This window comes from Chiloscyllium plagiosum, chromosome 37 (assembly GCF_004010195.1).
Source record: "Chiloscyllium plagiosum isolate BGI_BamShark_2017 chromosome 37, ASM401019v2, whole genome shotgun sequence".
Taxonomy (NCBI): domain Eukaryota; kingdom Metazoa; phylum Chordata; class Chondrichthyes; order Orectolobiformes; family Hemiscylliidae; genus Chiloscyllium; species Chiloscyllium plagiosum.
The window spans coordinates 34,512,096-34,539,556 of NC_057746.1; the positions used below are offsets into that span (position 1 = coordinate 34,512,096).

The window sequence follows — 27,461 nt, forward strand, 5'->3', positions numbered from 1 at the left end:
AGAGATGGGGAGGAGAGGAGTGAAAAAGAGAGAGAGGATGGAGGGGAGTGAATAAGAGAGAGAGGATGGAGGGGAGTGAATAAGAGGGGTGAGGGAGAGGAGGGAAGAAGAAATAGAGGTGGTGGAGTAAAGTGGGACTGGGGGAAGTATTCACAAACTGGCCATACTTGTGATGCCCACATCCCTTTTAAAGAATTTGACTCGGTCAAGAGCAGGAAGTTGTTGAGATTTGACATGATCCAACTAAGTTTAAAATTAAACTGCTGTAATTGTGTAAGAGCTCATTCTTTTATTCTTATGTTTCAGTTGTTTTATTCATTTTTCAAATCCCTGGTTGGGAAAGATGTTGTTGTGGAGTTAAAGAATGATCTCAGGTGAGTACTCCTTGTTCTGGGCCAGCAGGTTGAAGTGGGGAGTTGAAGTAATGTTATTGTGTGTGCTGTGACTGCGTTCTTCAGTACTGATGTTCTTTTCTACAAAAAGAATCCGGAATATTGCAGTAACTGATACCTTCATTTATAATGTGATAAGTTTGGCTACAAATGCAGCCTTTGACTGCTCAGTGGAATACTGCATGAGTGTGTATGAGGAGAAAGTGAGGACTGCAGATGCTGGAAGAGCACAGCAGGTCAGGCAGCATCCAAGGAGCAGGAGAATCGATGTTTTGGGCATGAGCCCTTCTTCAGGAAGGGCTGCTGCACCTGACCTGCTGCACTTTTCTCGCAACATATTTTCAGCTCTGAGTGTGTATGAGGTCAGAATGTTCTTTTTAAACATCTGTCCAGTCGTCTCATATATTATAAATGAAGGTCCCCAGTCCAAAGAAAAAGTGCATTTGGGAGAAGCTCTTAGGAGTAATGTTTGAAGTGCTGACTGTGATTGGAACATTGTGTATTTGCATTTTAATTTAAGACTTTTTTTTAATTGATTGAAATCAATCCAACCATTACAGTGAATGATTGATGTTAAAGTCCGTCAGATTTGGTTTAAAGATGCAGCAAAGACTACTTGTGGTTTGAAACAGTCTGAAGGTGCACTGAGGTTGTAAGTGCATCAATATGGATGGATTGTGGTCGTCAAAAGTAGTGATCTGCCCCCTGCATTAGCGACACACACTGCAGATAACTGAATACAACTATTTTGGAGAAATATGTCGATAATGTAAAATGGATAAAATATTGTCTGTGCCTGTTTACCTTTCTTCACTATTTTGAAGGTTACACATTCGCAAGATGTTTGAGCATTTCTGGAGAATAGTTGTAGACTAGATGGACCAAATAACCTCTATCTGCACTGTAGGGATTCAGTGATTTTTATTTTATTCTATGAATATGGACTCCTATAGCAACAAAATAAATTAACTCCCTGCGACAAGAGAGAGACGACTAATAGAAAATCTAGTATTAGACTTTTCAACCTTTTAATTCAAGGGATGTGAACAATGTTAGGTCAGCATTTATTACCGAGAGTAATTACATGTTACTTCCATTATTTAACGTGTGAGTTGTCCTTCACCAGACTGACAATATAGTTTTAGGTATATCTAGTGCTAGTTCTGGTATGCCATCCTTCAGTCTTAGTTGTAGAGTTATATCTTCAAACCAGGGTTGATTTCCTCGATTGATGTTGATGGAGTGCGGTCTCTGCTGGGCCATGAGGTTGTAGATTGTGATTGGATGCAATTCTGTTTCTGCTGATGACCCACATTACCTAGTGTTGAGTTCTTGAACTGTTGCAGTTCCTGTGATGTAGGGTCACTCCCGATGCTGTTAAGACATGAATTCAGTGGTTTTGACCAAGTGACAGTGAATAAATGGTAGTAAATTTCCAACTATAGAAGGTGAGGAATTTTAAGGTTGTGTCTGCTACCCTTACCCTTCTAAGTGGTAAAGATCATGTGTTTGAAAGGTTTCTGAGGACACTGCATCTTGCTGATGGTATGCTATGCGTCAGGAATTAAAGGAGTGAATGTTGAAGGTGGTGAAAGTGGTGCATCTCAAGCCAGCTAGTTTGTTTTGGATGGTGCCAAGCTTCTTGTGTTGTTTGAGTGCATTCATTGAAGCAAGTGTACTCTGTCATACTCCAGCTTGGGTAAATCTGGAGGCCTTATACTTGCTGCAGTATCCTAACTTCAATCTGATTTGTTGATTCCTTTAACATGTTGCTCCCATTGTTCAGCATCTGAATAGTCTTTCACCAGACTGGCAACATAGCTTTGGGCATATCTAGTGATAGTTCTGGTATACCATCTTTCAGTCTTAGTCAAAGAGTTATATCTTCAAACCAGGGTTGATTTCCTCGCTTGATGTTGGAGTGCGGACTCTGAGCTGTGAGGTTGCAGATTGTGATTGAATGCAATTCTGTTGCTGCTGATGGCCTATAGTCCTTCATGGAGGCCCAGTCTTGAGCTGCTAGCTCTGTTCGAAATCTATCCCATTCAGCACAGTAGTAATGTCCCACAATACAGTGGAGGTCATCTTCACAGTGAAGACGGGACTTTGTCTCTTTAAGAACCATGTGATGCCCACTCCTACCAAAACTGTCGTGAGCAGAAGTGTTTGCAGCAGGCAGATTGGTGAAGGTAAGGTCAAGTATGTCTTTCCCTCTTTGTTCTGTTCTGTCACAACCCAACACAGACCTTTAGATCTTGGCCATCTCAGTCAGTAGTGGTGCTATGGAATCAGCGCTGAAAATGTGTTGCTGGAGCAGCGCAGCAGGTCAGGCAGCATCCAGGGAACAGGAGAATCGACGTTTCGGGCATAAGCCCTTCTTCAGGGCTTATGCCTGAAACGTCGATTCTCCTGTTCCCTGGATGCTGCCTGACCTGCTGCGCTGCTCCAGCAACACATTTTAAGCTCTGATCTCCAGCATCTGCAGACCTCACTTTCTCCTGCTATGGAATCAGCTGTGGCCATTGAAATCTTTGCATATTCTGCACACTTGCCACCTCAAGTGTTTCCTCAAAATTGTCTTTGTGAGGAAGTGCTGATCCATCTGATGCTAGAAGCTTGGTGCTATCCAGGACAATGCAGTCAACTTAATTGACACTACATGCACTCCCTCCTCCACCTGTACTCATGAGTGGGTTCCATCTAAGAGGTCCACTGCAGCAATTCACCAAAGATCCTTTCGACAGCACCATCCAACTCATGACCTTCACCATCTCGAATGACAAAGGCAGCAATATAAGAACAACACCACCTGCAAGTTCCCTTTCAAGTCACTTACCATCCTTACTTGGAAATATTTTGCTATTCTTTCAGTATTGCTGGGTCAAAATCTTAAAATTGACGGCACCCCCCCCCCCCCAAAAAAAAAGAAAAGCAGCATTGTGCATCTATTTATAGCATGTGAACCGTAGTGGTTCAAAAAGCTAGTTTGCCACCTCAGGACAAAAAGTACCAGGCAATAAAAGTTGGTGTTGGCAGTACAATGAAAGCAAACTCCTGTGGATGCTGGATATCTGAGATTAAAAACAAAGTACTGGAGAAACTCAAGTCTGGCAGCAGTTGTGGAGAGACAAACAGTTAATGTTTTAGAAGGCTGTCAATAAGGTCCTGCATAATAGATGCAAAATTAAAGTGTGGGCTTGGAGTAATCTATGAAACAGACAGAAGCAGTTGGCAGAAAGAGAACAGTGCAGGAATAATTGGGCTTTTTTTCGACTGTCATGCAGCGACTGGTGGGCTACCACGGGGATCAGTTCTTGGACCCCAGCTATTCATGATATATATTGGCGATTTAGATGAGGTGAAGCTTCAGTTTGTCTTGGATAAGTGCAAAATATTAGCAGATGCTGTATAATATGGATAAATGTGAGGTTGTCCACTCAATCACAAAAACAGACATGCAGATGATTATTTGAATAGTGATAGATTGGGAAAGGAAAATTGTGCAACAAGCCCTGGGCATCCTTGTACGCCAGTTGCTGAAAGTAAGCATGCAGGTGCAGCAGGCGCTGACAAAGGCAAAATGTTTTCATTGATTTATGTATTGTCACATGTACAGAAGTACAGTGAAAAGCTTAGTTTATGGGCAGTACAGTCTGATCATTGTAAGCAAGGATGTACAGATCAAAAAGCCTTAGACAAAACATTATTAGTAATTTTTGTACATTTAGAATTTAAATTTGTAAGCGTACAACTGTTGCAAGAAATGTTTGAGTCAGATCTGTAGGAAAAGGGTCGCAGAGTGTTGGTGTCACCTTGAATCCTTCATAATACAGATGCAGGGATGACTTGCTGTAACTGTGCAGGGCATTGTTAAAAACACACTTGGAGTCGTGTGCGCTGTTTTGGCCACCTCACCTGAGGAAGGATGCTCCGGCTATTGAGAAAGTACAGACTGACTCTAAAGATCAGGGTTAGGCCTTTTAGGACAGAGTTGAGAAATGTCTTTACTCAATGATGAGCCTGTGAAATTCTCTGCCACGTGAAACTGAGGTTAAAAACGTTGAAGAATTTCAATAAAGATGTAGACGTAGTTCATTGGACTAAAAGTATCAAAGGTAATGGGAGAAAGATTGAACAGGGTACTGAGTTGGATGATCACCTGTGATAATTTTGAATGGCAGAGCAGGCTCAAGGCCAATAGCTATTTTTGTGTTTCTGAGTCCATTGTGACTCTTCTTTGGAACTGGTTTTGTTAGTGCTTGCATCACACATTTAAATAAGGAAAGTTGATGCCCTTTCTGAAAAGTTGTCTCTGGTCTGCACCATGAATTGGTTTTGTCTCCACTGCTGCCTGAGTGTTCCCAACATTTTGGTGCAGATGGTATTTGGTTGTAACTGCCTGACTGTGCATGTTTCTCTGGTAAGTTTTAGTTGCCTTTGCTACCAGCACTTTGGTTTAATTAATCGGACTATGACTACAGGGTGTCAATGTAAGATGGTAATTTGTTCATCCAGTATGGAATTTGGGCAAAACGGCTTCCTTACTGCCCAGTGTGTGATTTGATGTGGAACGTATTGTGACAGGAAGGAGGCTTCTGAGGGACAGGGACACTCTGTTGGACTAATTGAGATGAATTACTTGTTTGTGCTGTGAATATTTTTAAGACTGAGGGTGGGAGGCTGTGTCGTATGTTTGCAAAGAATGGTGATAAATAAACTCTAAAGCAAACATCGTAATATGTTTTCTTCCTCTCATTTATTTTTAGTATCTGTGGAACACTGCACTCAGTTGATCAGGTGAGAGTTGCATTTCGTGGCAGTGAGTTAACACTGAGATACAGCTTCATTAAACTTCAACACTGTGTAGAGCAACCTCCAAGCTACACACCAGGGCAAGTGTTGAGTGTGTGACTGTTAATTCCCTTGATGCTTGATTCCAACCTGGATTTAACCTGTATTTCCCAAATGCCTATTTTTTTTTAAGGAAATGTTTAATCCCATACTGACCATCTCGTCAAACATGTCCTCATGCTTGCCTGGGAGGGAAGTATTGTCCAGGTTGCAGATGTTAGTTACTGATCCGTTGGATAACTGATCTGCCTTGCCCTGTCCTGTTAGCATGTCTAAAATGGGTTTGAAATCTCTGGGTTCTAGAATGAGATAGAAATCTACAAAATTCTGAAGGGGTTTGACAGGGAAGACACAATGGTTGCTTCCTCTGGGCTGGGAATCTTTGAATACAGGCGATGTGGATAAGGGTCTGATTGTGTGCCACTGAGATGAGGAATGTCTTCACTCAAGGGTTGTAAATCATCATGATTCTCCGCCCCAGAAAATAATCCAATGTTAAATGCATTAAAAGCTGAGAAGCCGGAATTTGTTGTGATGGAGGATTGCGGGATCTGGGGAGTGTGTGGGAAAGTGGTGTTGAAATTGACAATCCGCCACAGTCGTATTGTATAGGAGAGCATGCTTGGTATATCATATGGTGTACTTCTCCTGTTTGTTATTTCCATGGGGACTGTGAAAATGTTATTTATTTACTGAACCCAACTGAAAGTCAAGCATGAATTGAGCATTGGGCTGAACGGCCAATTTCTGTGCCAGAAGTATTTCTGTCTCCCCGAATGATCTGGAAGTCTTATATTGCAGGATGTTTTCACTATCTCTTTATTCTTTCAGTATCTAAACATCAAGCTGACAGACATAAGTGTCACTGACCCAGAGAAATATCCACACATGGTGAGTGCTGTGCACATTTGTTGAGCCTCCTGCAGGAACTGCATTCCATTAAGGTTTCACTCAAGTGGTCAGAGTCGAGCTGACAACAGAAGGGTGTAAGTGGTGGCTGGGACCTGGGGGTCTTTCTCCTGATTTCTGACTCAAAAAATGATTGGTAGTTCTCCTTTGGGAGTTGGACGTAGCCGCATCTCTTCATTTGGAAAGATGATACCAAGCTGAGGAATTTAGCATTAATTCTCCAACGGATGAGTGTTAGACAATTGCAGCAAGAGTATTTAGTTTTGTTCTCTCAAGCAGATTTTTACAGATGTGCTGTTTTGCTGGGTGAGGTTGAGATCAGTAAATTAATTAGCCATAATCTTGAGGTTACAGTTGACCAGAAACTGAACCGGACAAGCCACATAAATACTCGTGATGAATTAAGAAATTGAGAGCTCATGTCAGTAATGGTTATCCTGACAACCATCATTTTGTTGCAAAAAACCATTTGGTTCACTACTGGGGAAAAAGTCCCTTTTGTGGTCTGACCTGCACATGATTCCAGACCCACAGCAATGTGGCTGACTTTTCACTGTCCTCTGTAATGACTGAACAGCAAGCCAGTTAATTCAAAGGCAGTTAGGACCATGGGTGACAAAAGGTGACCTTGCCAGTGATGCTTATGTCCCATGATGTACTAAAGAAATTAGGACGTAGTGGAGGCACCGTCTATGGTAAAAGTAAGTCAGGTGTAGAGATGACAATCAAGTGGGTTGGGTGAAAGGAAGAGGTGGATCTGTAATAGCATCTTTAACATTGTAAAGGCTCCTGAAAGTTGCAGAGATTTAGGAGGAGTGAGCCTTGTTATTGAAATGGCTCTTGTTTCCTTTTAAATGATCATTGTTCAGTAGTTTTCACCTCTAGTGCTGCTGGGAAAAAAGATTTAGTCAAAGCGTTTTATCTTGCATTGTAATACAGACAGCACAGACACAGATCCTTTCGTCCCACCCGTCCGTGCTGACCATAATCCCAATGGAAACTAGTCCCACCTATCTGAGCCAGGTCCATATCTCTCCAAACATTTCTTATTCACGTACTTAGCTAAATGGTTTCTAAATGTTGTGATTGTGCCCATAACCACCACTGCCTGTGGAAGTTCATTCCACACACAAATAACCCTGTGTTTAAAAAAAATAAATTGCCCCTCATGTCTGTCTTAAATTTTTTTCTCTCTTGTTTAAAAAAAAAAAGTCCCCTTGTCTTGAAATCCTGCACCCTGGGGAAATGACACCAGCCATTCACTTTATCTCTACCCCTCATGATTTTATAAACCTTTACAAATTCACTTCTCAATCTCCAATGCCCCAATGGAAAAAGACCCAGCCTAGCTTTATAACTCAATCCCTCCCTTCCCGGCAGCGTCCTGTTAAGAAGAGACTGAACCCTCTCCAGCTTCATAATATCTTTCCTATAACAGGGAGAACAGAACTGGACACAGTAATATAGAAGAGGCTTCACCAACATCCTGTACAACTTTAATATAACATCCCAACTCCTTTACTCAAAGATCTGAGCAACGAAGGGAAAAGTGCGAAGTGCCTTAGCTATGCGTGATGAAAACTTAAAAAAAATTGTGTATCTGAGTCCCTAGGTGTCTCTGTTCTGCAACAGTACTGAAGGCCAACTTTTAATTGTATAAGGTGAATTGGCCATGCTGAATTACCCATAGTGTTCAGGGATGTGTAGGTTAGGTGTATTAGTCAGTGATAAATATAGGGGAATGGGTCTGGGTGGGTTACTGTTTGGAGCGTCGGTGTGGACTTGTTGGCCGAAGGGCCTGTTTCCACACTGTAACGATTCTATATCTATAAGTTTTTGTTTGTTTTGCCAAAATTCAGTACCTCACTTTTATTAAACAATTAAAATTTGCCACTTTTCAACCCATTAACCTAATTGACATACAAAAGAAAATAGAGTTCAAAAATGGGGATTTTTAAAAAAATTAGTGTTTTATTTCTTTTTATATATACTCGTGGAATGTGGGCTACATTGACTGGGCCTGCATTTATTGTTGAAACTTTATTGCTGGAACAGCACAGCAGGTCAGGCAGCATCCAGGGAACAGGAGATTCGACGCTCCGGGCCTCTATTTGCCGAGAGGGTGGTTAAGAGTCAACCATATTGATATGGGTCTGGAACCATGTAAGACGGACAAGGCAATTTATAAGAACTGTCACCTCGGCGAGAGAACTATTTAAGTACTGTATGAGAGGAGACTCCTGATTTAGACTTTACACCTTTTTTCCTTGCAAATTGTCTGGATGAGTGGTATGCAGAAAGTGTCTGGAACCGTGTCGCTATTTAAGTAATCCAACTGATTATCTGCCCTACACTTACCAGCATTAATGCCAAATATTCCTCCTCCCAGCTCTCTGTGAAGAACTGCTTTATCCGGGGCTCAGTAGTGCGTTATGTACAACTCCCAGCTGATGAGGTGGACACCCAGCTGCTGCAGGATGCGGCAAGAAAAGAAGCAATGCAGCAGAAGCAGTGAGATTAAACTGCAGTGTGGACACTATTGGGAAACGGGCGGGATGGAACGCACCAGTTCGGGAACTTATACTGAAACTCAGCTGCCAAGTACCAAACCAGAAAGTGAAATTGAATCAAATTTCTATTTACACATCATTGTCAGTAAATTGGTTGTGTTTATTCCTTTCTCTTTTTTTTCTCTGATGAGGTGTCAGGTAGATTAGGCCTCGTCTCGACCATGTTACATTGCCACAGAAAGGACACAGTTGTGTTTTTCTCTCTTTTCTACCCCTGTCCTATTGCACAGTGATGTAGCTGAGTCAGGATAGCAGTGGTATCCAGTGCTGTTCTTTCAATCTCTGATTGAATCAGGAGAGTGCATCATTTCCTGCGTGTGAATTTCAACTAACTTTCCCTGAGTTCCGCTGTGACCAATGTCAATTTCTTCCCTTTTGATTTTCATCTCTTAAAATTGTTTGGAACTGTTTTTTGGTTTTGCAATCTGTTTGAAAATGTGTTCTTAGTCCCTTTTGAACTTGCATCAGACTTGAAGAATGATTTGATTTGTCACATTTTTTCCAGAATTGTGCTGAGCAACTAAGTTGGGATATTACCCATATAGCTCAATACCTTACCTGTTTTACAATTTTAACAGGTAGCTGAGAGCCATGTGCCCATTCAGAGGCTTGTTTGGTAGCTGAAATGCAGGACAGGAGATCCAAACACTGGGTAGCTGTGCTAGACAAACCCGATAAATTAGCAGAATTACAGGATCTTGTATTAATTAATTGCAAATGATCGAGGCTCAACTTTGGAAGTGATCTTATTATGTGACTAATACTTGGTGCGTTGGAAAATGCACCTTGATAACTTTTCCTGTTTGTTGTTTGCTCCTTAAGCAGTGCATTGGAGATGAGTGAACTAACTCAATTTGTCTGACTGGAGGTACAGTTTTTTTTTAAGGATGTATTAATCTGGTATTTTTGTTGCAAAGAAAGTTGAAAAGCCTTTTGATTTTGTACTGTACAGCTGGGCAACCAATGTGTTTTGAAGTATTGTGATGTAACATCACGACAGAATTAAAAAGAAGTTCAGAACATAATGTTTCAGGCAGTCTGTGTTGAATATTTAACCCTTTCAACTGCACTAAACTGATCATTCTCATGCGAATAGTGCAGATTTAAGAACCATACTGAATGGACATTCTCTCACCAAGCCAGAAATAATCAACTGGATTTCATTCTTTATGGCATTTACTTGAATATCAATCTGATTTGGCCCAAATTATGCATGAATTAAGAGGTAAATGATGCTCCACAAGGAAAGGTAAATTTCACTTTGAAGAGTTGATTCAACTAACATACAGCTGGTGCAACTACAAGCATTTGAATCAATCCCTGCATAAGTGTGGCACAATGAAGCTGCAGCCTTCCACAGAATGCTGTTCTTTATTCATGCAGGACTTTGATTCAACAAGAGCTTTCATCTTTGTGAAAGATCTTTTATCTCTTTTTTTCTTTTATTATTTTGGACTGTGTTGTCAAAAAGGGAAGTGCTGCTTTAAACCAAAGAGATTGTGTAAAGGTATGTTTGCTGTTTTGAAAATCCTGTTTACTCAGGCACTCTGTTACCTTCACTTGAAATGCAGATGAAAAGGATGTACAGGATGGAGCTGATTGGTTCTAAACTATGTGGCAGTTGCTTGACAAGTGTTTTGATTGACCTATGTGGGGGGCGGTGTAGTAGAAACATCTAACCTGCAAAGAACGAGCATCAAAAATGTCTGTCTTGTGTAGGATTGCAGCAAAAAAAATCTCCTGCGACAACCAGCTGGCTGCTTCTCACTTTACGAGTGGTGTAGTGGTAACATCACTGGATTATTAATCCAGAAACCCAGACCGTCGTTCTGAGGATAGGGATTCAAATCCCACTAGGGCAGATGCTGAAATTTAAAATTTAAGAAAATGTGAAATAAAAAGCTGGCCTAACAGCAGTGTGTGAACAGTGTTGATTTTTGTCAAAACACTTCTGCTTCACTAATGCCCTTTGGGGAAGGGAATGTGCAACCCTGAGAAATGCTAGCCTGAGATGAACCAGTTTATGTTGGTTGTTTCGACACCATCCACCTATCAGTGAGATAGGTTTCAATCCAGGGTTTGTCGGGGAATGCGGTGACAGAATGGAAATCCTACAACTTTGCATGAACTATGGTTTACCGAGTTACACACTGCCTATTGGGGCAATTGTTTCTGCAGCATTACAACATTTGCACTTCCCTAAACGCTCAAAGAAAATCAGAGCAAGTGACTTCGTCTCAGGTTTACTGTGAGTACTCAGTTTGCCAAGCTTCCAATTTGATCATCCTGCAGCAACTCCATCAGGTTGACATTTACCACGTGAAGCTTCCTGCACGATTGCAACTTGAGTGCTGATGCTTTATTATTGAGAACTGAAATCCATTTTTAGTTGCGCGATGAGAGGCGTTTCTGTAACTGGCCTGTGACCCGGGGAAAAGTTTTGATGTATATCGTGTCAACATGACCTTCCACTGCTAGTTTGTTCATGTGTTGTGGTGAATGAAGCTGTGAACTGAAAAGGCAAAACACTGATAGGGGATTCTTCCCTGAACCTTGAAGGCATTATCTTCAGTTACATTCTCTTTCACTTTTTCTTTCACTTGCCTGTGTTTGTACAAGACAGCAGTTCAGATGATCCCTTTTCCCGTTTCTCTGAAACCTTTGCACCTGAAGGCTGGTGGAATGTGAAATTTAGAGGAAAATAAAGTTTAAAAGTGTGGAACTTGTGAAATCAAAGTACTTTTTAAAATATTTATGTTCATGAACTGTGGTCACTGGCTGGACCAACATTTACTGCCCAGAGGATGGCTAAGATAAACTGTGCTGCTATTAGTCTGGAGTCACATGTAGGTTGTGACAATGGCAGAACTCCCTTCATGATAGGGTACTAGTGAACCCAACAGATTATGACAATCATCAAATTACATTGTCACCATTAGACTGGCTTTCTCATTCCAGCTTTTATTGAGTTTAAATGTTACCACTTGCCCTGGTGGGGTGTAAATGGAAACCCCCCACAGAACATTAGACGGGGGTTTTGGAATGCTAATGCAGTGATACTATCACTCAGACGAAAAGAAAGAGAAAAACCTGTGAAGAGTGTGAGGGAAATGGTTAGAAATCTACGCAAACGCACAAACCTGGAGTCGGCTATTAACCTCCGGAACCTGCTCCGCCATTCAATAAGGTCATCGCTAATCCAATAACTTCACATTCCTCACTCTAACCTTTTACTTCCTTTGTTATCAAACATCTGTTTATCACTGTCTGAAAACAGTGGTTTGGTGGTTAGCACTGCTGCCTCACTCTTGCCCCAGGGGCCCAGGTTTGATTCCAGCCTCGGGTGACTGTGTGGAGTTTGCACGTCCTCCCCATGTCTGTGTGGGTTTCCTCCGGGTACTCCCACAGTCCAAAGATGTGTAGGTTAAAGTGGATTGGCCATGCTAAATTGTGCCACAATATCCAGGGATATGCAGGTTAATTGGATTAGCCATGGGAAATGCACGGTTACAGGAATAGACCGAGGGGATTGGTCTGAGTGGGATGCTCTTTGAAAGGTTGCTGTGGACTCGATGCACCAAATGGCCTGTTTCACTACCGTAGGGATTCTGTGAAAAATATCCATGAAAACTGGAGGGGAACCAGCTGGAAACAGGCCGATCCCCTTACGTCACAGTTACCTCTAATATAACGATGCATTCTTTTTAAAAATACAACCAGTATAAATCCCCTTTTCAGGGATATTAAAGAAAAATGCTGCAGGTATGAGAAACCTGAAAAAGGACTAGAAAATACTGTGGATACTGTACCCAACAGATGGAGCAATGTCTTTGGACAGTAAACCAATGTTGTAGGTCATACCTTTTTTCAGAACTGGGTTTGAAATGTTAACTCTATTTCTTCACAGATGCTGTCAGGCACTGAGTTTTTCCAACAATATCTGTTTTGTTTGTTTCAGATCCAGTATCACCAGTTCTTTGTTTAGTTATAGTCCAGCAGAGACACACGCTTCAATCCAACTCATCCACATCAACCAAGCTTCCCAAACTAAACCCACTCTCTGCATTTGGGCCATAATCCTCTTAAATGTTTTCCATTCATGTACCTGTTCAAATGCCTTTTAAATATTGTAGTTATGAGGATTGATTGATGAAGGTGTTGTTTGGCAAAGAGAAGATTAAGCGGGCTCCGTTAAGTGTGTCTGGAATCGTAAGGAGTTCTAGAGAAAATAGAGAAACTCATTCCCTTTGCTGGAAGGATCAGAAACTGGAAGACACCTATTTAAAGAAATAAAAGGAATTGTAGCAGGAGAAAAAGGCATTTTACCCAGTGAACCATGAGGATCTGGAATGAACTGCGAGTGAGGTGAAGGCAGGTTTAACTGAGGCTTCCTCCAAAGTAGAATGGGATAGTGATCTGAAGGAAAAGAAAATCAAAAAGTTTGGAGTTTAGAAGAGCAAGAGGCAAATTATTTGACACAGGTGAGGGGTCTTAATCTGATGAATGGAAAAAGGATGCTTCCCTCTTGTGGGAAAATTTTGAATCAGAATCACTGTTTAAAAATAAAGAGTTTAAGACAGGTCACAAGATTTTTAAAAAAATCCTCAGCGAGTCCAGATTCTTTGGAACTCACTTCCTGAAAAGGAAGAAGCAGATCTTATTGAATGATAGAATAGGCTGGAGGGAAAGAGTGGCCTCCTCCAGATCCTTTACCTGTATTATACATGTGTATGGATGGCTATGGAGAGAGAGCTGGAGGGTTGGTGATATGCGGTTTGGACTGGATGGGTTGTTCTTGCAGAGAGCCAGGGGATGGGTTGAATTGCCTCTTTCCGCATTGTAACCACTTCAAAGTTTGGTATTCCAAGTGCCACACACCTTCTACCTTTCCCAGGTCCTGGCCCAGATTCAGTGCTGGTGGCTGACATCATTCAAGAGGCCATTGGGTGATTATTTAAAGGAATTAATGGTCAAGGATACGGGGAGGGGCAGGAGGATGGCACAAAGCATCTGTTTGGAGAGCCGATACTGGCAGGGTGGGCTGAATGGTCTCTTTGTGCACTGTGCTAAATCTGGGACACCATGCAAGGATCAGTCTTCTGCCTCAAGAATTCATGTTTCTGTGATCAAGGCGAGTTTATAAAGTAATGGAGCTGCAGAGCACACAAACAGAAGCTTCAGTCTAACCCATCCATGCTGACCAGGTATCCCAAATGAATCTGGTCCCATTTGCCAGCACTTGGCCCATATCCCTCGAAACCCTTCATATTCATATACCCATCCAGGTGCCTTTTAAATGCTGTAATTGTACCAGCCTCCACCACTTTCTCTGGCAGCTCATTCCATGCATGCACCAACCTCTGTGTGAAAACGTTGCCCCTTAGATCCTTTTTATATCTTTCCCCTCTTACCCTAAACCTGTGCCCTCTAGTTCTGGATTCTCCCACCCCAGAGAAAAGATCTTGTTTATTCCTCCTATTCATGCCCCTCATGATTTTGTAAACCTCTATAAGGTCACCCCTCAGCCTCCGACAGCCCCAGCCTATTCAGCCTCTCCCTGTAGCTCAAATTCTCCAATCCTGGCCACACCATCCTTCCTGTAGCAGGAAGACCAGAATGCACACAAGGTTCCAAAAGTGGCTGAACCAATGTCCTGTACAGCCGCATCATGACCTCCCAACTCCTACGCTCAATGCGCTCACCAATAAAGGTGAGCATACCAAAGACCTTCTTCCCTATCCTGTCCACGCGTCTCCACTTCCAAGGATCCGAAATTAATCTAGTCCCATTTGCCAGCACTTGTCCCATTCCCCTCTAAACCCTTCCTATTCACGTCCCCATCTAGACACATTTTAAACATAGTAATTGTATCAGCCTCCTAAGTTGTGGGTTTGGCCAGAATCTGAGTTAAGTGAAAGGAGCAGGGTTCAGGGATTGCAAAGAGCAGGAGAAAGGACGCGTTGCAAAGCAAACGGAGATGCCGTCAATCACTTGGGCCGTTAAAACAAGCAGCATTTCCTCACACAGAGACCCGCGTTGACAGAGCTGCAGAGGGAGATGACCTTCCATCTGCTGCAGATCTCTGAGCAGGACAAGCTGCTGGGCAAACCGGCCTTCAAGGTGCTAGGCTCCCTGGTGCTGGCCACAGTCTTCTGGGGCTTGCAGGAGATGGCCGAGCTCGGCTTCCAGTGCCCCTGGCTGGCCGGCTACAACGAGGTCTACGGCGTCTCTTTCCTGCTGGTGCCCGCCCTGGTGCTTACCCTGCTCGGCGTCTTCCTGCACCGCGAGTGCCTGTTGGGCTGGAGGGGGCCGGCGGCCAAGGGAGCTGGGAGCTCAGCGCAGCCGCCTCCTGGTGCCCGTGCGCCGGGCTCCTGGAGGCTGGTCACCTCGCTGCGGGTCTTCTATCACGCCTGGGTGTGGATCATCGTGGTGCTGCTGGACGGGGACTGCTACACCTGCGTGCAGTACTTCCTCCGGCTGCACGGCCCCAGCTCCAGCTCGAAGCCCGGGGAAGATTCCGAGCTCGTCCGTGTCCTGCACTTCGAGTCTCGGGTGAGTTTGGTGACAGGGATGGGAGGGCGCCGGGTCCCTTGGCTGCAAGGCCATTCCCACCCCAATAAAGCTCTGCTATCCCTTTTGCAGCCTTACCTTCTCCCATTCCCCCCCCCCCCCCCCCCCTCCCAGTCTCTTTCACCATCTGTCGTCGTGGGATTCCCCTGGACATTACCTGGGTCTGTGGATGAACAATCCAGTGGTAATATCACTGAGCCATTACCTCCCCTACTTCTGCTCCTACGTTTTATGATCTAAAGCACGAAAAGGAAGTCTTACTTCTGTCATATCCGTCTTAATGACCCAGAAATTAATTATCCTCAGAATGAATCAACTATTCAGTAACTATTGCTGGTAGAGGTATAATATATAACATCGTATATTAATTCCTGTAGCACTCTCCAGTCCAATTATGTCTGAAACAAACGCACGGAAGTGCTGGTGAAACTCTGCCGGTCTGGCAGTGCCTAGATAAACAAGAGTTAACATATCGAGTTAACATATGGCTGTCCCTCGGAAGTGAAAAGGGTTGGAAAATATTTCCTCTTTTTTTACTTTTGCCAGAAAGTTGTTGATGGCGGAGTAAGTAAAAAACGAGTCAAAAGCGTGAGAAGGGGAGAATGGGTCCTGTTTACTGAAAGCAAAAATAAACAGGATACCATAAGACGGGGGACGGTGATGAGAAGGCAAGAAAAATGGGGAACCAGCATAACAGTGATCAGTTTCTGAGTGTTGAGACTTCGAGCCTGCGAAGTGCCTCGGCGGGACATGAGGTGTAATCCCTCGAGCCTGTGTTGCGCTTCTGTGGAATATTGTAGCTGTCAGGGGATGGAAAACGTTAACACGAGAAAAGACCATCTCTTTGCTCAGTCTCGCCCTCCAGTCCCGTTGTCGTTTCAATGTTTCCAGCAAGGGAGCTGGTCTCACCGTGATACACAAGAGTGAAGTTCCCTTGCATATTAGGCAGAAGTGGGTACTGTGGATGCTGGGGATTAGAGTCAAGACTAGAGTGGTGCTAGAAAAGCACAGCAGGTCAGGCAGCATCCGAGGGGCAGGAGAGTCGACGTTTCGGGCAAAGGGGCCCAAAGGATAGGGTAAACAGACAAAGTATTTTCCCTGGGGTGGGGGAGTCCAAAACTAGAGGGGCATAGATTTAGGGTGAGAGGGGAAAGATATAAAAGGGACCTAAGGGGCTGGTCGGCATGGACGGGTTGGGCCGAAGGGTCTGTTTCCGTGCTGTACATCTTTATGACTCTATCAGGAACTTCCCTTGCACATTGTCTGACCTCCTGTCTGCTCTTAATCTCTCCCAACACCCGCCCAGGTCATCGGGTTGGCCCTGCTACTGACACTGGTCTCCATCGCAGTTGGCATCAGCTGCTGCCACGTCTCTCGCTGCTGTGGGAGGCCTTACTACTGGTGGGAGTACCAGCAGATGTACCTGGAGGAGGTGGAGAGACTGCTCCTGACCAACCTGAGGGACAGCGCTGGCCGCCGGGCCGAGAGCAACTTCGGGAGCGAGACCGACATGGGCAGCGCGGAAGGCGCCTGGGAGCACATTTCCTCGGTGGGCTTCGCCAAGATCGAGTACCCCGACGACTTCCGCGCGGCGCTGAGGGCCGACGGGGAGAGCCCCCCGGGCGAGCGGGAGGCAGCGAAGGACCGAGCCGGAGGGGGTGAGGCGGGGCCGGGCGAGCAAGGGGCGGCCGAGCCAGCAGCCCCCACAGACGGTGTGAGCGGCCCCGCGGGACAGACTGCAGCCCCTGGCCCGGAGGAGGAGGTGGAGCAGGAGGAGGGGGGCAAACCGGGGTGGAGGATCCGGCTGCGAGGCCACCTCCTGGAGATCAAGAAATCCCTGCGCAGGACATTGGGAAGAAGCGCCCTGAAGAAACCTCACTGCCCGAAAGCCAAGTGAGCAAGGCCGGGGACCGGCGTGGAGTCGGCGCGGGCTGATCCCAGAGCGGTCTCCCGGCCCCGGGAACCCCGAGGTCTCGGCTGAGTTGGGAACGACTGTTACTCTGAACTTTTTTACTTCTGCATTTTTTTTTGAATTTATTTCTATAATCTGTTGCGCCGCACTTGTTATTTCTTTATTTTTCTGATCTTTCCCCTCCCCACCCCAAGAGTCACAGAGATGTACAGCACGGAAACAGACCCTTCGGTCCAACCCGTCCATGCTGACCAGATAGCCCAACCCAATCTAGTCCCACCTGCCAGCACCCGGCCCATATCCCTCCAAACCCTTCCTATTCATATACCCAGCAAAATGCCTCTTAAATAAATCTGTACTTAAGAACTTTTGTCCCCTTGGTACCTTAGTTGTCACAGTAAAGTTGTAAACTTTTCACTGCATTCGTGGGACAGCAAAACTAATTCTAATTGTAGCTGAAAATGTGTTGTTGGAAAAGCGCAGCAGGTCAGGCAGCATCCAGGGAACAGGAGAATCGACGTTTCGGGCATAAGCCCTTCCTGAAGAAGGGCTTATGCCCGAAACGTCGATTCTCCTGTTCCCTGGATGCTGCCTGACCTGCTGCGCTTTTCCAGCAACACATTTTCAGCTCTGATCTCCAGCATCTGCAGTCCTCACTTTCTCCTCTAATTCTAATTGTACAGCCACAAACAAACTCTCCACTTTGAAGGAAATGCCAGAGGTTTCTTGCAATAGGTGGACAGCGGCAAGCCCGCTTTTGCAAACCACCGGGCGTTACCTCCCCCCGTCACTGGGTGAAGGGGCGAATTAGCAAAAGAGGGTTGATTCAGCAGAATCCAGGCGGCAATATTGACCAGATGGAGGTCGCAGCTGGCTAGTCAGGTACAATCTCCAATTGTATCGTTTTAAAATGAACAGAGATGTTGTCCCCATTGTCATGGCCACTGTTATGTCCCTAGATCAAGACCACACACAAAAAATTATAATCATTGGATGGCACGGTGGCTCACAACGCGAGGGAGCCAGGTTTGATCCCACCTTCGGGCGACTGTCTGTCTGTGTGAATTTTGAACATTCTCCCCGAGTCTGTGTGGGTTTCTTCTAGTCTCCTCCCATAGTCCAAAGATGTGCAGGTTAGAGTGAATTAGCCTTGGGATATGCAGATTTACAGAGTGCGATGGTCTACGCAGGGACGGTGTGGATTCGGTCAGCGAAATGGCCTCTTTCGCCACTGCAGGGATTCTGTGATTATGGCACTAGTGTGTGTGTGTGTGTGTGTGTGTGTGTGTGTGTGTGTGTGGTGGGGGGAGCTTCGTGATGTGAGCATTTTGGCTGCTGCAGTTCCTACGTTCCCTTAGGGCCTACACTTCAAATGTACTTCATTGACTGGGATGCCTGGTGAATGTGAAAAGCATTATGTCAACGCGAATCTTTCTTTCTCTGATGAATCTGTGAGAAACGAATCTCACTCACTTCAATAATTTCAGTCCGAGACAAGATCTGAAGCAATCAGTATGTTTATGATACGCTTGCAAGCGTGGTGCCTGGAATAGGGCACGCAGAGTTTAGCAAGTACATATCTTATATAGGATTCACTACTCCAAACCTGGTGTCCATTACTATTGTTTATCTCCTGCCTTACCCGGCCTTGTGCATAACAAAGTACAAGTTTTACTTGGCTATTTCACCACATCCTACTGTGGTCCATTGTTAAGTATATCCTCCTTCACTGCCATGTTTCCCCCACTTGTGACATTTCCTCCCATTCCTCAACCATATTGAACCTTAGGACATTTTAATTGGGGTTTTGTTTTTGTTTTTGCAGAAATGGGAAACAGATGCTTATAACTACTGCTTGTACAAGCATATCTGGCTTAACCTACATCCTCACAGCACCTTATCTATTTGTCTGTAACATCTACCATTGTTTGCAGGCACGTTTCATTATTGTATGCACATTTTAGCTAATACAAAAACAATTATATATTTCCTTCACATAGTTTTCATCCTTGTTGACTCAGCTCTTAGTTGAAACAATTATACACTGGTGTGAGGTCATTTACCTTGCATAAGTAATTATGATTGCAGAAGTAACACTACTTTACTTATATCCCACAAATCTGAATAAAATAGGACACCAGCCGGTTTTGCGTTGGACACCACCGTCATCATCAATGAACTAGGCACCAACACAGGGAATGGTCAGATCACCAGCCAAAAGAGGTTTTGCCACACATCGATCCTCACATTACCTTGGAAACTTGTTTCTGAGATTGGTTCATCAGCTTCATGTTGTACAGCTGAGAAGATTGGAGAAGTGGCGTGGGTAGACTTAGGGATGATTTTGGATATCAAAACTGAAAGAACTGCAGATGCTGTAAATCAGAAACAAAAATAGAAATTGCTGGAAAAGCTCAGCAGATCTGGCAGCATGTGTGGAGAGAACGTTTCGGGTCCAGTGAACCTTCCTTAGGACCCCAGTTCCAGCAACTTCTGCTTTGGGAAATCAATGTCTTCTGTTTGAAGCAGATAACGAACCAGAGGAGTTCACCTCCTTTGTGCTGATCGGTTGGATCACTGCTTCACGAATCTGTGGAGAATCGGATGTCACGCCCAGTGGCTTGGCACACCGTCCACTTCCCGTTGTCGCTCCAGTTTAGTGGATTATTCATAAATTTTATCAGTCTTAATATAGTGATGGAAAAGGTCTAAAAGTTTAAGTTCTAAATTGGAGTAAGGCTAATTTCAATGGTATTAGGTAGGAACTTTGAAAAGTTGACATGGGGTGGTGTTCCCATGCATCTTCTGCCCTTATCCTATTGGATGGAGTAGCAAATGGAGAATAATCTGAAAAGGGGCACAACTAATTGAAAAAGCAGATTTAAACTTTTTTTTTAGAAAAAGCACTTGCCTTATATTGTGCTTTAGATGACCAAGAGAGGTCTGAAAATACTACTTTGAACTATAGTCACTAATTTAGGCGCGTCAGCCAATCCACCTATAGTGAGATCCCAATGGCTTTGGAAGATGCGGTCCGAGGATTTTGGTGAATTTCTGCAGAGCATTTTGTAGATGGTACACACTGCAGCTACTGAGCGTCGGGGGTGGAGAAGGTGTATCTAGTACGAATGAAGTGGACTGCTTTGTCCTGGGTAGAGTCAAGCTCTTAAGTGTTGTTGCACAGAACGGAGGTGTTACACAAAGCGGTCAACCATTCTGCGATTCATCTTGTCTGTGTCTCGGTTGAAGAAGTGTCACAAGCCTCGAAACATTAACTGTTTTTCTCTGTCTCGATGGATGCTGCTAACCTTCTGAATGTATCCAGCATTCTCTATTGTGATTAGCTGAGTAACTGTGTCAGACAGAATGTAAGTAGACATTATTATCATGATGTGGAGGAGCTGGTGTTGTACTGGGATGGACAAAATTAAAAATTACACAAACACCGGGTCCTGAAGAAGGGCTTATGCCCGAAACGTCGATTCTCCTGCTCCTCGGATGCTGCCTGGCCTGCTGCGCTTTTCCAGCACCACACTTTTCAACACCGGGTTATAGTCCAACAGGTTTATTTGGAAGTACAAGCTTTCGGTGCGCTGCTTCTTCATCAGGTAGCTGTTGGACTATAACCTGCTTTTGTGTGATTTTAACTTTATTATTATCTAAACAGCATACCTCCTGTGCATAATCTGTGATGGTGCATCCTCTGTCACTAGATAGGCCCAAGACAAAACAAAAACAAATGAATAAAGGTAAAAGACTGCGGTTGCTAGATATCTGAAACATTCTAATGATGGCTAGTCAATTCTGAATCTCAACACATTGCTCATGCTGTCGGATTATTCTCAATGTCTCCCCGGTCCAGCCTCTCGTGTTTCAAGGGGATTGCCTCATTCTTGTAAACCAAATTTACTCAGCCTCCCATCACTGTACAATTTTACTGTGTTTTCACTGTCCTAGCTAATAACGATGCATCCATTGACATATGACAGAGTGCGAAATGATCTCATTCTGATGGGATTTTCTGGTTAGGTTTGAAAGGGCTGTTGTGCCATTCGATTTGTCCCACTCCCTGTGCTTCTGTGTTTGTTCTCTCACTCGAAATTTACTCCCCTCCGGACGTCAGGATCGGCTGAGTGTGCCTCACATCCTTGAAAACGTCAAATATATTCCTCTTGGTGGTCGGAAAAAGGATGGTGAGGACAGGGCAGAATCGCTGGCTGTGAATCTACTCCATCCGAAGAAATATTTCAAGATTTCTTTTAAAATTGGTCTGCGTTCTCCACAGAGCGCCTCACGTCTCATTTAAATAACATAAATATATTAATTTGATCTCCCAAGGGTCATTGAACCCGAAACGGTAACCCTTGTTTCCACAGACACCGCCTGAACTGCTGAGCTTTTCCATCAAGATTTGTTTGACTTTAACCTTCCGCAGTTCTTTCGATTTTTAAACTCTTTTTTCTGAATATGTCAGTGGCTCTGAAAAGAGCCTTTTTCGGTTTTTCATTCTGTACTTATTTCCCCCGTTCCCCAGCCCCTGGCTCAGCCTCCTCGGAGCCGCTCTCTCCTGCTCCCGTCTGTGGTTGAGCTTCCTGCCCCCCGGGCGGCGGCTCAGCGCCCGGCAACGGCTCCTTGGTCGATTTCCGGGCCGCCCGAATGTGACCACCGGGTCTCCGGACCCCGGTCCCTTTGGCCGCTTTCCTCCGTCCGCCGGCGGCCCTGCCCTTCTTCCGGCCGCCTGGCGGCGGTTTCTTCCTCCGTCCCGGGCTCCTCTTCCTGCCGCGGGTGGTGGCGGCTTTCCGCTGCCGACCCCGAGACTTGGGGTTAGCGGCGGCCGCTGCTGCTGCCACCGGGCGGTTCTGACCCTCCGGATGGTGCTGCCGGTTGATTTTAAAGGAACCCGATGCCCCGGCGCCTGCCGTCCGCAGCAGCGAGCCGGTGGACACCAGGCTCCGCACCGCCTGGTTCACCCGCGAATTGATTCGCGGCACGTCGTAACCGGCGGCCGACAGCGCCTTCTTGACGCCGGCCAGCGAGAGGCCGCGGCGGTCCCGGGAAGACCCCACCGCCTCCAGGATGTGCCCGGACATGGTAGGAACTCCCCCGCCAGCGGCCGCTACCTGCCGCACTTTGGGCGCGCTCCTCCGCCGCCGCCGCCCCTTCCTGCCCCGGGAATACTTCGGGAGCAGGTCGCCTGAAGGCTTGGCGATGCCAGGCGTCGGTCTCAGCATCCCGTCCCCTCTCTCCGCACACGTCCGTCCCCCACGATGCAGGGACCGAAAATGAGGGACCGCCAAAGACACCCGAGCCTTTTCAAGGTTCAAAGCGAACGTGAAAGAGGCGAGTCCTCCGACGAGGAGCAGGCGCGTGGCCCATGTTCCGGCACGTGTCCCTCTCCAGCCGCGTTCTCGCTCCGCCCACCCCCCCCACCCCTCCACCACGAGTCCCGACCACGTGCTCCAACATCAACTACGCGCGTGCGTGATTGTTACGGCAGCTTCGCCCGTCCCGACCTGTGTCTGCAAAATCGAACAGAAACAAGCATCCCGCTCGCTTGCAAGTTCCTTCAAACCCCCAAATCCCCGCCAGATCCTCCCCATGGCGTACGCTGATGCACACTAAGTCTTCGATTGATGTTCCTTTTCTCCAGCTAAAACATGGAGACGTTCATCAGAAAAAGAACTGTCTTCTTCCAAGTCCATCACATTTTTGCGTCGCTTTTACGGAGTGCTTTTTTTGAAGTGGGGTGATAGAGGGATGCGTGTGCGTGCACGGGGTGGCAGCTTCGTCGTTTCTAAGGAATTGCCCCTCATATTTGCAACCATTCTTCAATTCTCCCTCTCTTCCCCGACCGTGCATACCTGATGTGCACCCCTGCTGGTTGAACTTGCAATTCACAGAAAATCACAGAATTATTACAGTGTGGACAAGCCATTCGGCCTGTTTTATCTACACAATTCCTCTGAATGATCATTATGACTGGGTCAGTCTCTCGCCCTTTCCCTTTTTCCAGCATAATATTTGCTTTGTCTCGTTGCATCAATGGGCGACAATTGTAATTTAAAACATCTAGTACTGTTAATGAATTAACCCAACAATGTTTTGTTGTCCATTTGCTCAGGGTACAGCGAAGTCTATATGGTCCACTCTTTGTGACTATAGTAAACAACACACACTGTGACTGCAGTAAACAGAACTCACAACCATACCCAGTACTGTAGTTGAATATCCCCAAATAATAATGGACGCTTATTTCTTTGGAAAATGAGTATACAAATACTGGTGCATCAAATCAATCCCAGTCATTTGCAGCAATTGGTTTCCAGTCGTGCATGATTGTTGGAATAACCTGTTCTGGCGGAAGACTTGAGGTTATCACCACCGTGTAGTTAGGTTACAACAAAGCATCTTAGACGATGTTAACACAAAAGGTTATAGTTATATTACGACAGAACGAGAATATTTTAAAATTTAATCCCAAATCATAGAGTCATAGAGACGTACAAATGGAAACAGACCCTTCGGTCCATGCCGACCAGATCTCGCAACCCAATCTCGTCCCACCTGCCAGCACCCGGCCCATATCCCTCCAAACCCTTCCTATTCATGTACCCATCCAACTGTCTCTTAAATGTTGTAATTGTACCAGCCTCCACCACTTCCTCTGGCAACTCATTCCATACATGCACCACCCTCTGCGTGAAAAAGTTGCCCCTTAGGTCTCTTTTATATCTTTCCCCTTTCACCCTAAACCTGGATGGACTCCCCCAGCTCAGGGAAAAGATTTTGTCTATTTATCCTATGATATCCTATTTAGCCCCTCATGACGCTCCAGGGAAAACAGCCCCAGCCTGTTCAGCCTCTCCCTGTAACTCAGATCCTCCAACCCTGGCAACATCGTTTCAAGTTTCACAACATCTTTCCGATATGAAGGAGACCTGAACTGCACGCAATATTCCAACATTTTTCATTTTGAAAGGCGGAATGGGGGTGGAGTTGTGGGGCGGAGGGTGTAGGGTTGGTGGGTGAATGTGGCTGGTCACTGCGGATGTAAATGTAGAATTTGCTGCAACCGAGAATACAGTTCAGTGTCTCACAGCGATCAGGGTTCGATTCCACCAAAGTATGACTGTGGAATTTGCACATTCTCCCTGTGTCGACTCCATGGGTCAAATGGTATTATAGTGTGGAAACAGGACCTTCGGCCCAACAAGTCCACACCGACCCTCCGAAGAGCAACCCACCCAGACCCATTCCCCTACATTCACCCCTTCACCTCACACTAACATAGACATGGCCAATTCACCTAACAATGGGGGAGGAAACCCACGCAGACATGGGGTGAATGTGCAAACTCCACACAGACAGTTGCCTGAGGCGGGAATTGAACCCGGGGCTCTGGTGCTGTGAGGCAACAGTGCTAACCACTGTGCCACCATGCCACCCCTATTCTTTGGGCCTACACACCAGTGGACTGACCCATTGCAGGGAAAGCAGTAACGTTAACTGTCTCAAAGTGCACCATTTCCTACCTAAGGACAAAAAAAAACAGAAATTGCTGGAGAAACTCATCAGGTCTGAAGGCATCTGTGCTGAGAGAAACTGAGTCAACATTTGAATCTAGTGATTCTTTATCAAAAATCTGGCTAGGTGCCATAATTTTCAATATTTTTACAGGCAAAGAGAATCTGTCGGATTTGGAAGGCTGAGTTGACAAATGTAATTGAAATATGACAAAGGGAAAACGGGATCTCTAAGGTGGAGTTTTACATTGAGTTACATGTGCCCTGCCTTCATCTTTACGTTTAGAGAAATGCCTGCAATATGGCAATGGAACAAAATCACCGTGCCATAGGAATAATGTGTAAATGAAAGGGTAGCTAAATTTTAACCTCTTTCGTCGCACATGTCTATGAAATTTGACCATATTTGGGATGTTAAATGTAACTAAGGCTTGGTTTCAATACTCAATTACCTAACAGGAGGCATTTTAAAGATCTGAAAAAGTATAAATAAAACATTTTATTGATAACAATCTGAAATGCTAATTTTCACACAAAATATCTTTAAAACGCTTTATTTTACGATGTGTCTTAATACATTTAGTATTTGTATAATGTCCTGTTCAGGGCCCCTTTTTGTGAAGTCAAAGGCTCTGAGAAGAGCCGTTTTTATCACACGTCGACTCTCCGCTATTGGCTAAGGGACGGGGATTAGGTTCAAGCTGTGGGTGGGTACCGGACTCTTCACCATAACGTTGGGAGCTCGAGTGGATATCAAGTGATTTCTTCATTCGCGCACCCCTTTTCAAAGCACTCAGTCGTTTCCTACTCTGTGCGGTCCACTTTCTAACTTTTCGGGGCCTGGACGGTCGCTTCACCGTTGCCACCCTCCGCCGGGCCACTACCCGTCTCCTCCGCCTACGGTTCTGAGGAAATGTTTTCTTAGAGTCTCTCTGAGAACAGGTTTCTAGCTTGCTACTAACTCCTCCACCCATACGGGCCAACCTCGATGCACCAATACTGCCCGATGTCTTAACCAGGGGACTTCGTTTAACCGTGTTCCGCATGGCCCGGTTATGCGGCGAGCTGTTGTGCCCAATGTTACTACCACTGGCCGACAACAGCTTCTTCATAGCAGCCACCGACAAACCCCGGCGCTCTTTATTGGCCGCCACTACTTTCATGATCTGTTCAGCTACCGTGCAGCCAAACTTCTTGTGACGATACGGTCGGCGCTTCTTCTTCACCGCAACAGCAATATCAAGTACTTCGCCCTCGTCTGGAGGAGGCGGTGGCGGAGGGGGTGGAGAAGGAGGAGCTGGTGGCGGGGAATCCACTAAAGCGGAAAAATCCAACCCATCCGACTCGGTATTTGCCATATAATTAATCGATTATAGCTCTTTACGTATAACAACTCCCACACACCCTCCAGTCACAACCGCGGCGGGTATGTGGAGCCGGCAGCCCCACCTCCGCGCTTTTTAAAGCCGCGGTGCGGACCTGGGAGACGCACGCCCTGCTTACGGACAGTGGTGCGATGCCACCCGCCACACCCCCAACAGTCCCGCGCTTGCCCAGTTTGTGCTTGCCCTCCGCCGCTCTGGTGGGATATGGTCATTCACGTCACCCGCGGCGCCGAACGCTGCTCGGGGAGGCTCCTTCCAGGAGGGGATATCAATCCGTCTTAGCGACCACTTTCTGTTCGGTACACTCCCGTTTGCAACTGTGCCCAGACCCAAGGCCAGGACCGATGCTAAGGCCGGAGATCGCAGGGGAGGTCTCGGTCTCGCTGATCCGTGGGGAGGCCCGGTCGCAGTGGATCGTGGAACTTGAAAGACTCTTTACTGCAGGAATGATTTTATCGTAGGCATTTGGCACGTCGGGGGTCAACTTTTCGGTTGAATGCACAAGCTTCCTCAAGAAACACATCAATGACTTAAATCATTGTAGAACACAATTTAACAACTGAAAGACAATGAGGATGATGCCAATCCATGGTCCGATGCAACGAGCAGATCACCGGGAGGCTGATAATTAAACAAGGATAAGCTTTATAAAATCACACAACACCAGGTTATAGTCCAACAGGTTTAATTGGAAGCACATTAGCTTTCGGAGCGCCGCTCCTTCATCAGGTGGACCACAACCACCCGAAAGCTAGTGCTTCCAATTAAACCTGTTGGACTATAACCTGGTGTTGTGTGATTTTTAACTTTGTACACCCCAGTCCAACACCGGCATCTCCAAATAAAGAAAATGCACATACTTTTTTGGCAGAAGAAATAGGAGTTGCAATTTATACATAATGGCACCCATTAATCACTTAAAGAATTCTAAATAGGTTTAATGGGACTCTAGGCTTCATGCATTGACGTATTGAGCACAAAAACGAGGAGAAAGCTGAACCTTTATAGAACTCTGATGAAGCCCTGACCAGAGTTGTGTTGTCCATTTCTTGTCACCACTCTTCAGAAAGGATGTGAGAAGAGTCCAGAGGATATTTCCCAAAATGATTACCGGAGTGAATGATTTTAGCGGCAGGGTTAGACTGGAGAAGCCGGGGCTCCATTCCAGGGAGAACAGGAAATGAAGAGGTAATTTGAAAGAGTTGTACAAGACAATGGCAGATCTGGATCGGGTAAACAAAGCTTTTCCTTTTAGCTAACGTTGCAAGGCCACGGATTGAAGTTTTTGTTTGGCTAATGATATGGGCAGCGATATAAGAAGAACTTTTTTTGACACGATTAGTGGTGGT

General features: G+C 45.5%; 4 protein-coding genes across 4 annotated transcripts; 2 read left to right on the forward strand and 2 right to left on the reverse strand.

Annotated features, from left to right (window-relative positions):
- The first annotated feature begins 282 nt into the window (after window positions 1–282).
- Window positions 283–9,747, forward strand: smx5. Its single transcript, XM_043678329.1, has 4 exons — window positions 283–374; window positions 5,159–5,189; window positions 6,075–6,134; window positions 8,542–9,747. The coding sequence occupies exons 1-4, from the start codon at window positions 298–300 to the stop codon at window positions 8,665–8,667; spliced, it is 294 nt and encodes a 97-aa protein (XP_043534264.1). The 5' UTR covers window positions 283–297; the 3' UTR covers window positions 8,668–9,747.
- A 5,113-nt stretch (window positions 9,748–14,860) lies between these two features.
- On the forward strand, window positions 14,861–17,428 carry LOC122541184 (calcium homeostasis modulator protein 5-like). The gene is made up of 2 exons (XM_043677810.1): window positions 14,861–15,274; window positions 16,599–17,428. The coding sequence occupies exons 1-2, from the start codon at window positions 14,891–14,893 to the stop codon at window positions 17,187–17,189; spliced, it is 975 nt and encodes a 324-aa protein (XP_043533745.1). The 5' UTR covers window positions 14,861–14,890; the 3' UTR covers window positions 17,190–17,428.
- A 4,290-nt stretch (window positions 17,429–21,718) lies between these two features.
- On the reverse strand, window positions 21,719–22,582 carry LOC122541571 (histone H1.2-like). The gene has a single exon (XM_043678403.1). It carries the CDS (start codon window positions 22,433–22,435, stop codon window positions 21,719–21,721), a length of 717 nt encoding a protein of 238 aa, XP_043534338.1. The 5' UTR covers window positions 22,436–22,582.
- A 2,768-nt stretch (window positions 22,583–25,350) lies between these two features.
- On the reverse strand, window positions 25,351–26,085 carry LOC122541572 (histone H1.11R-like). The gene has a single exon (XM_043678404.1). The coding sequence runs from the start codon at window positions 26,083–26,085 to the stop codon at window positions 25,351–25,353; it is 735 nt and encodes a 244-aa protein (XP_043534339.1).
- Between the last annotated feature and the right edge of the window lie 1,376 nt (window positions 26,086–27,461).

What these genes read in the sequence shown, in the direction of transcription:
- smx5 (XM_043678329.1), top strand. Translation starts at nt 298, where the DNA reads ATGTTTCAGTTGTTTTATTCATTTTTCAAATCCCTGGTTGGGAAAGAT. An exon ending in CACTGCACTCAGTTGATCAG is followed by an intron (nt 5,190 to 6,074) that starts GTGAGAGTTGCA and finishes TTATTCTTTCAG; the next exon opens with TATCTAAACATCAAGCTGAC. An exon ending in CAGAGAAATATCCACACATG is followed by an intron (nt 6,135 to 8,541) that starts GTGAGTGCTGTG and finishes TCCTCCTCCCAG; the next exon opens with CTCTCTGTGAAGAACTGCTT.
- LOC122541184 (XM_043677810.1), top strand. Translation starts at nt 14,891, where the DNA reads ATGGCCGAGCTCGGCTTCCAGTGCCCCTGGCTGGCCGGCTACAACGAG. An exon ending in TCCTGCACTTCGAGTCTCGG is followed by an intron (nt 15,275 to 16,598) that starts GTGAGTTTGGTG and finishes ACACCCGCCCAG; the next exon opens with GTCATCGGGTTGGCCCTGCT.
- LOC122541571 (XM_043678403.1), bottom strand. Translation starts at nt 22,435, where the DNA reads ATGCTGAGACCGACGCCTGGCATCGCCAAGCCTTCAGGCGACCTGCTC.
- LOC122541572 (XM_043678404.1), bottom strand. Translation starts at nt 26,085, where the DNA reads ATGGCAAATACCGAGTCGGATGGGTTGGATTTTTCCGCTTTAGTGGAT.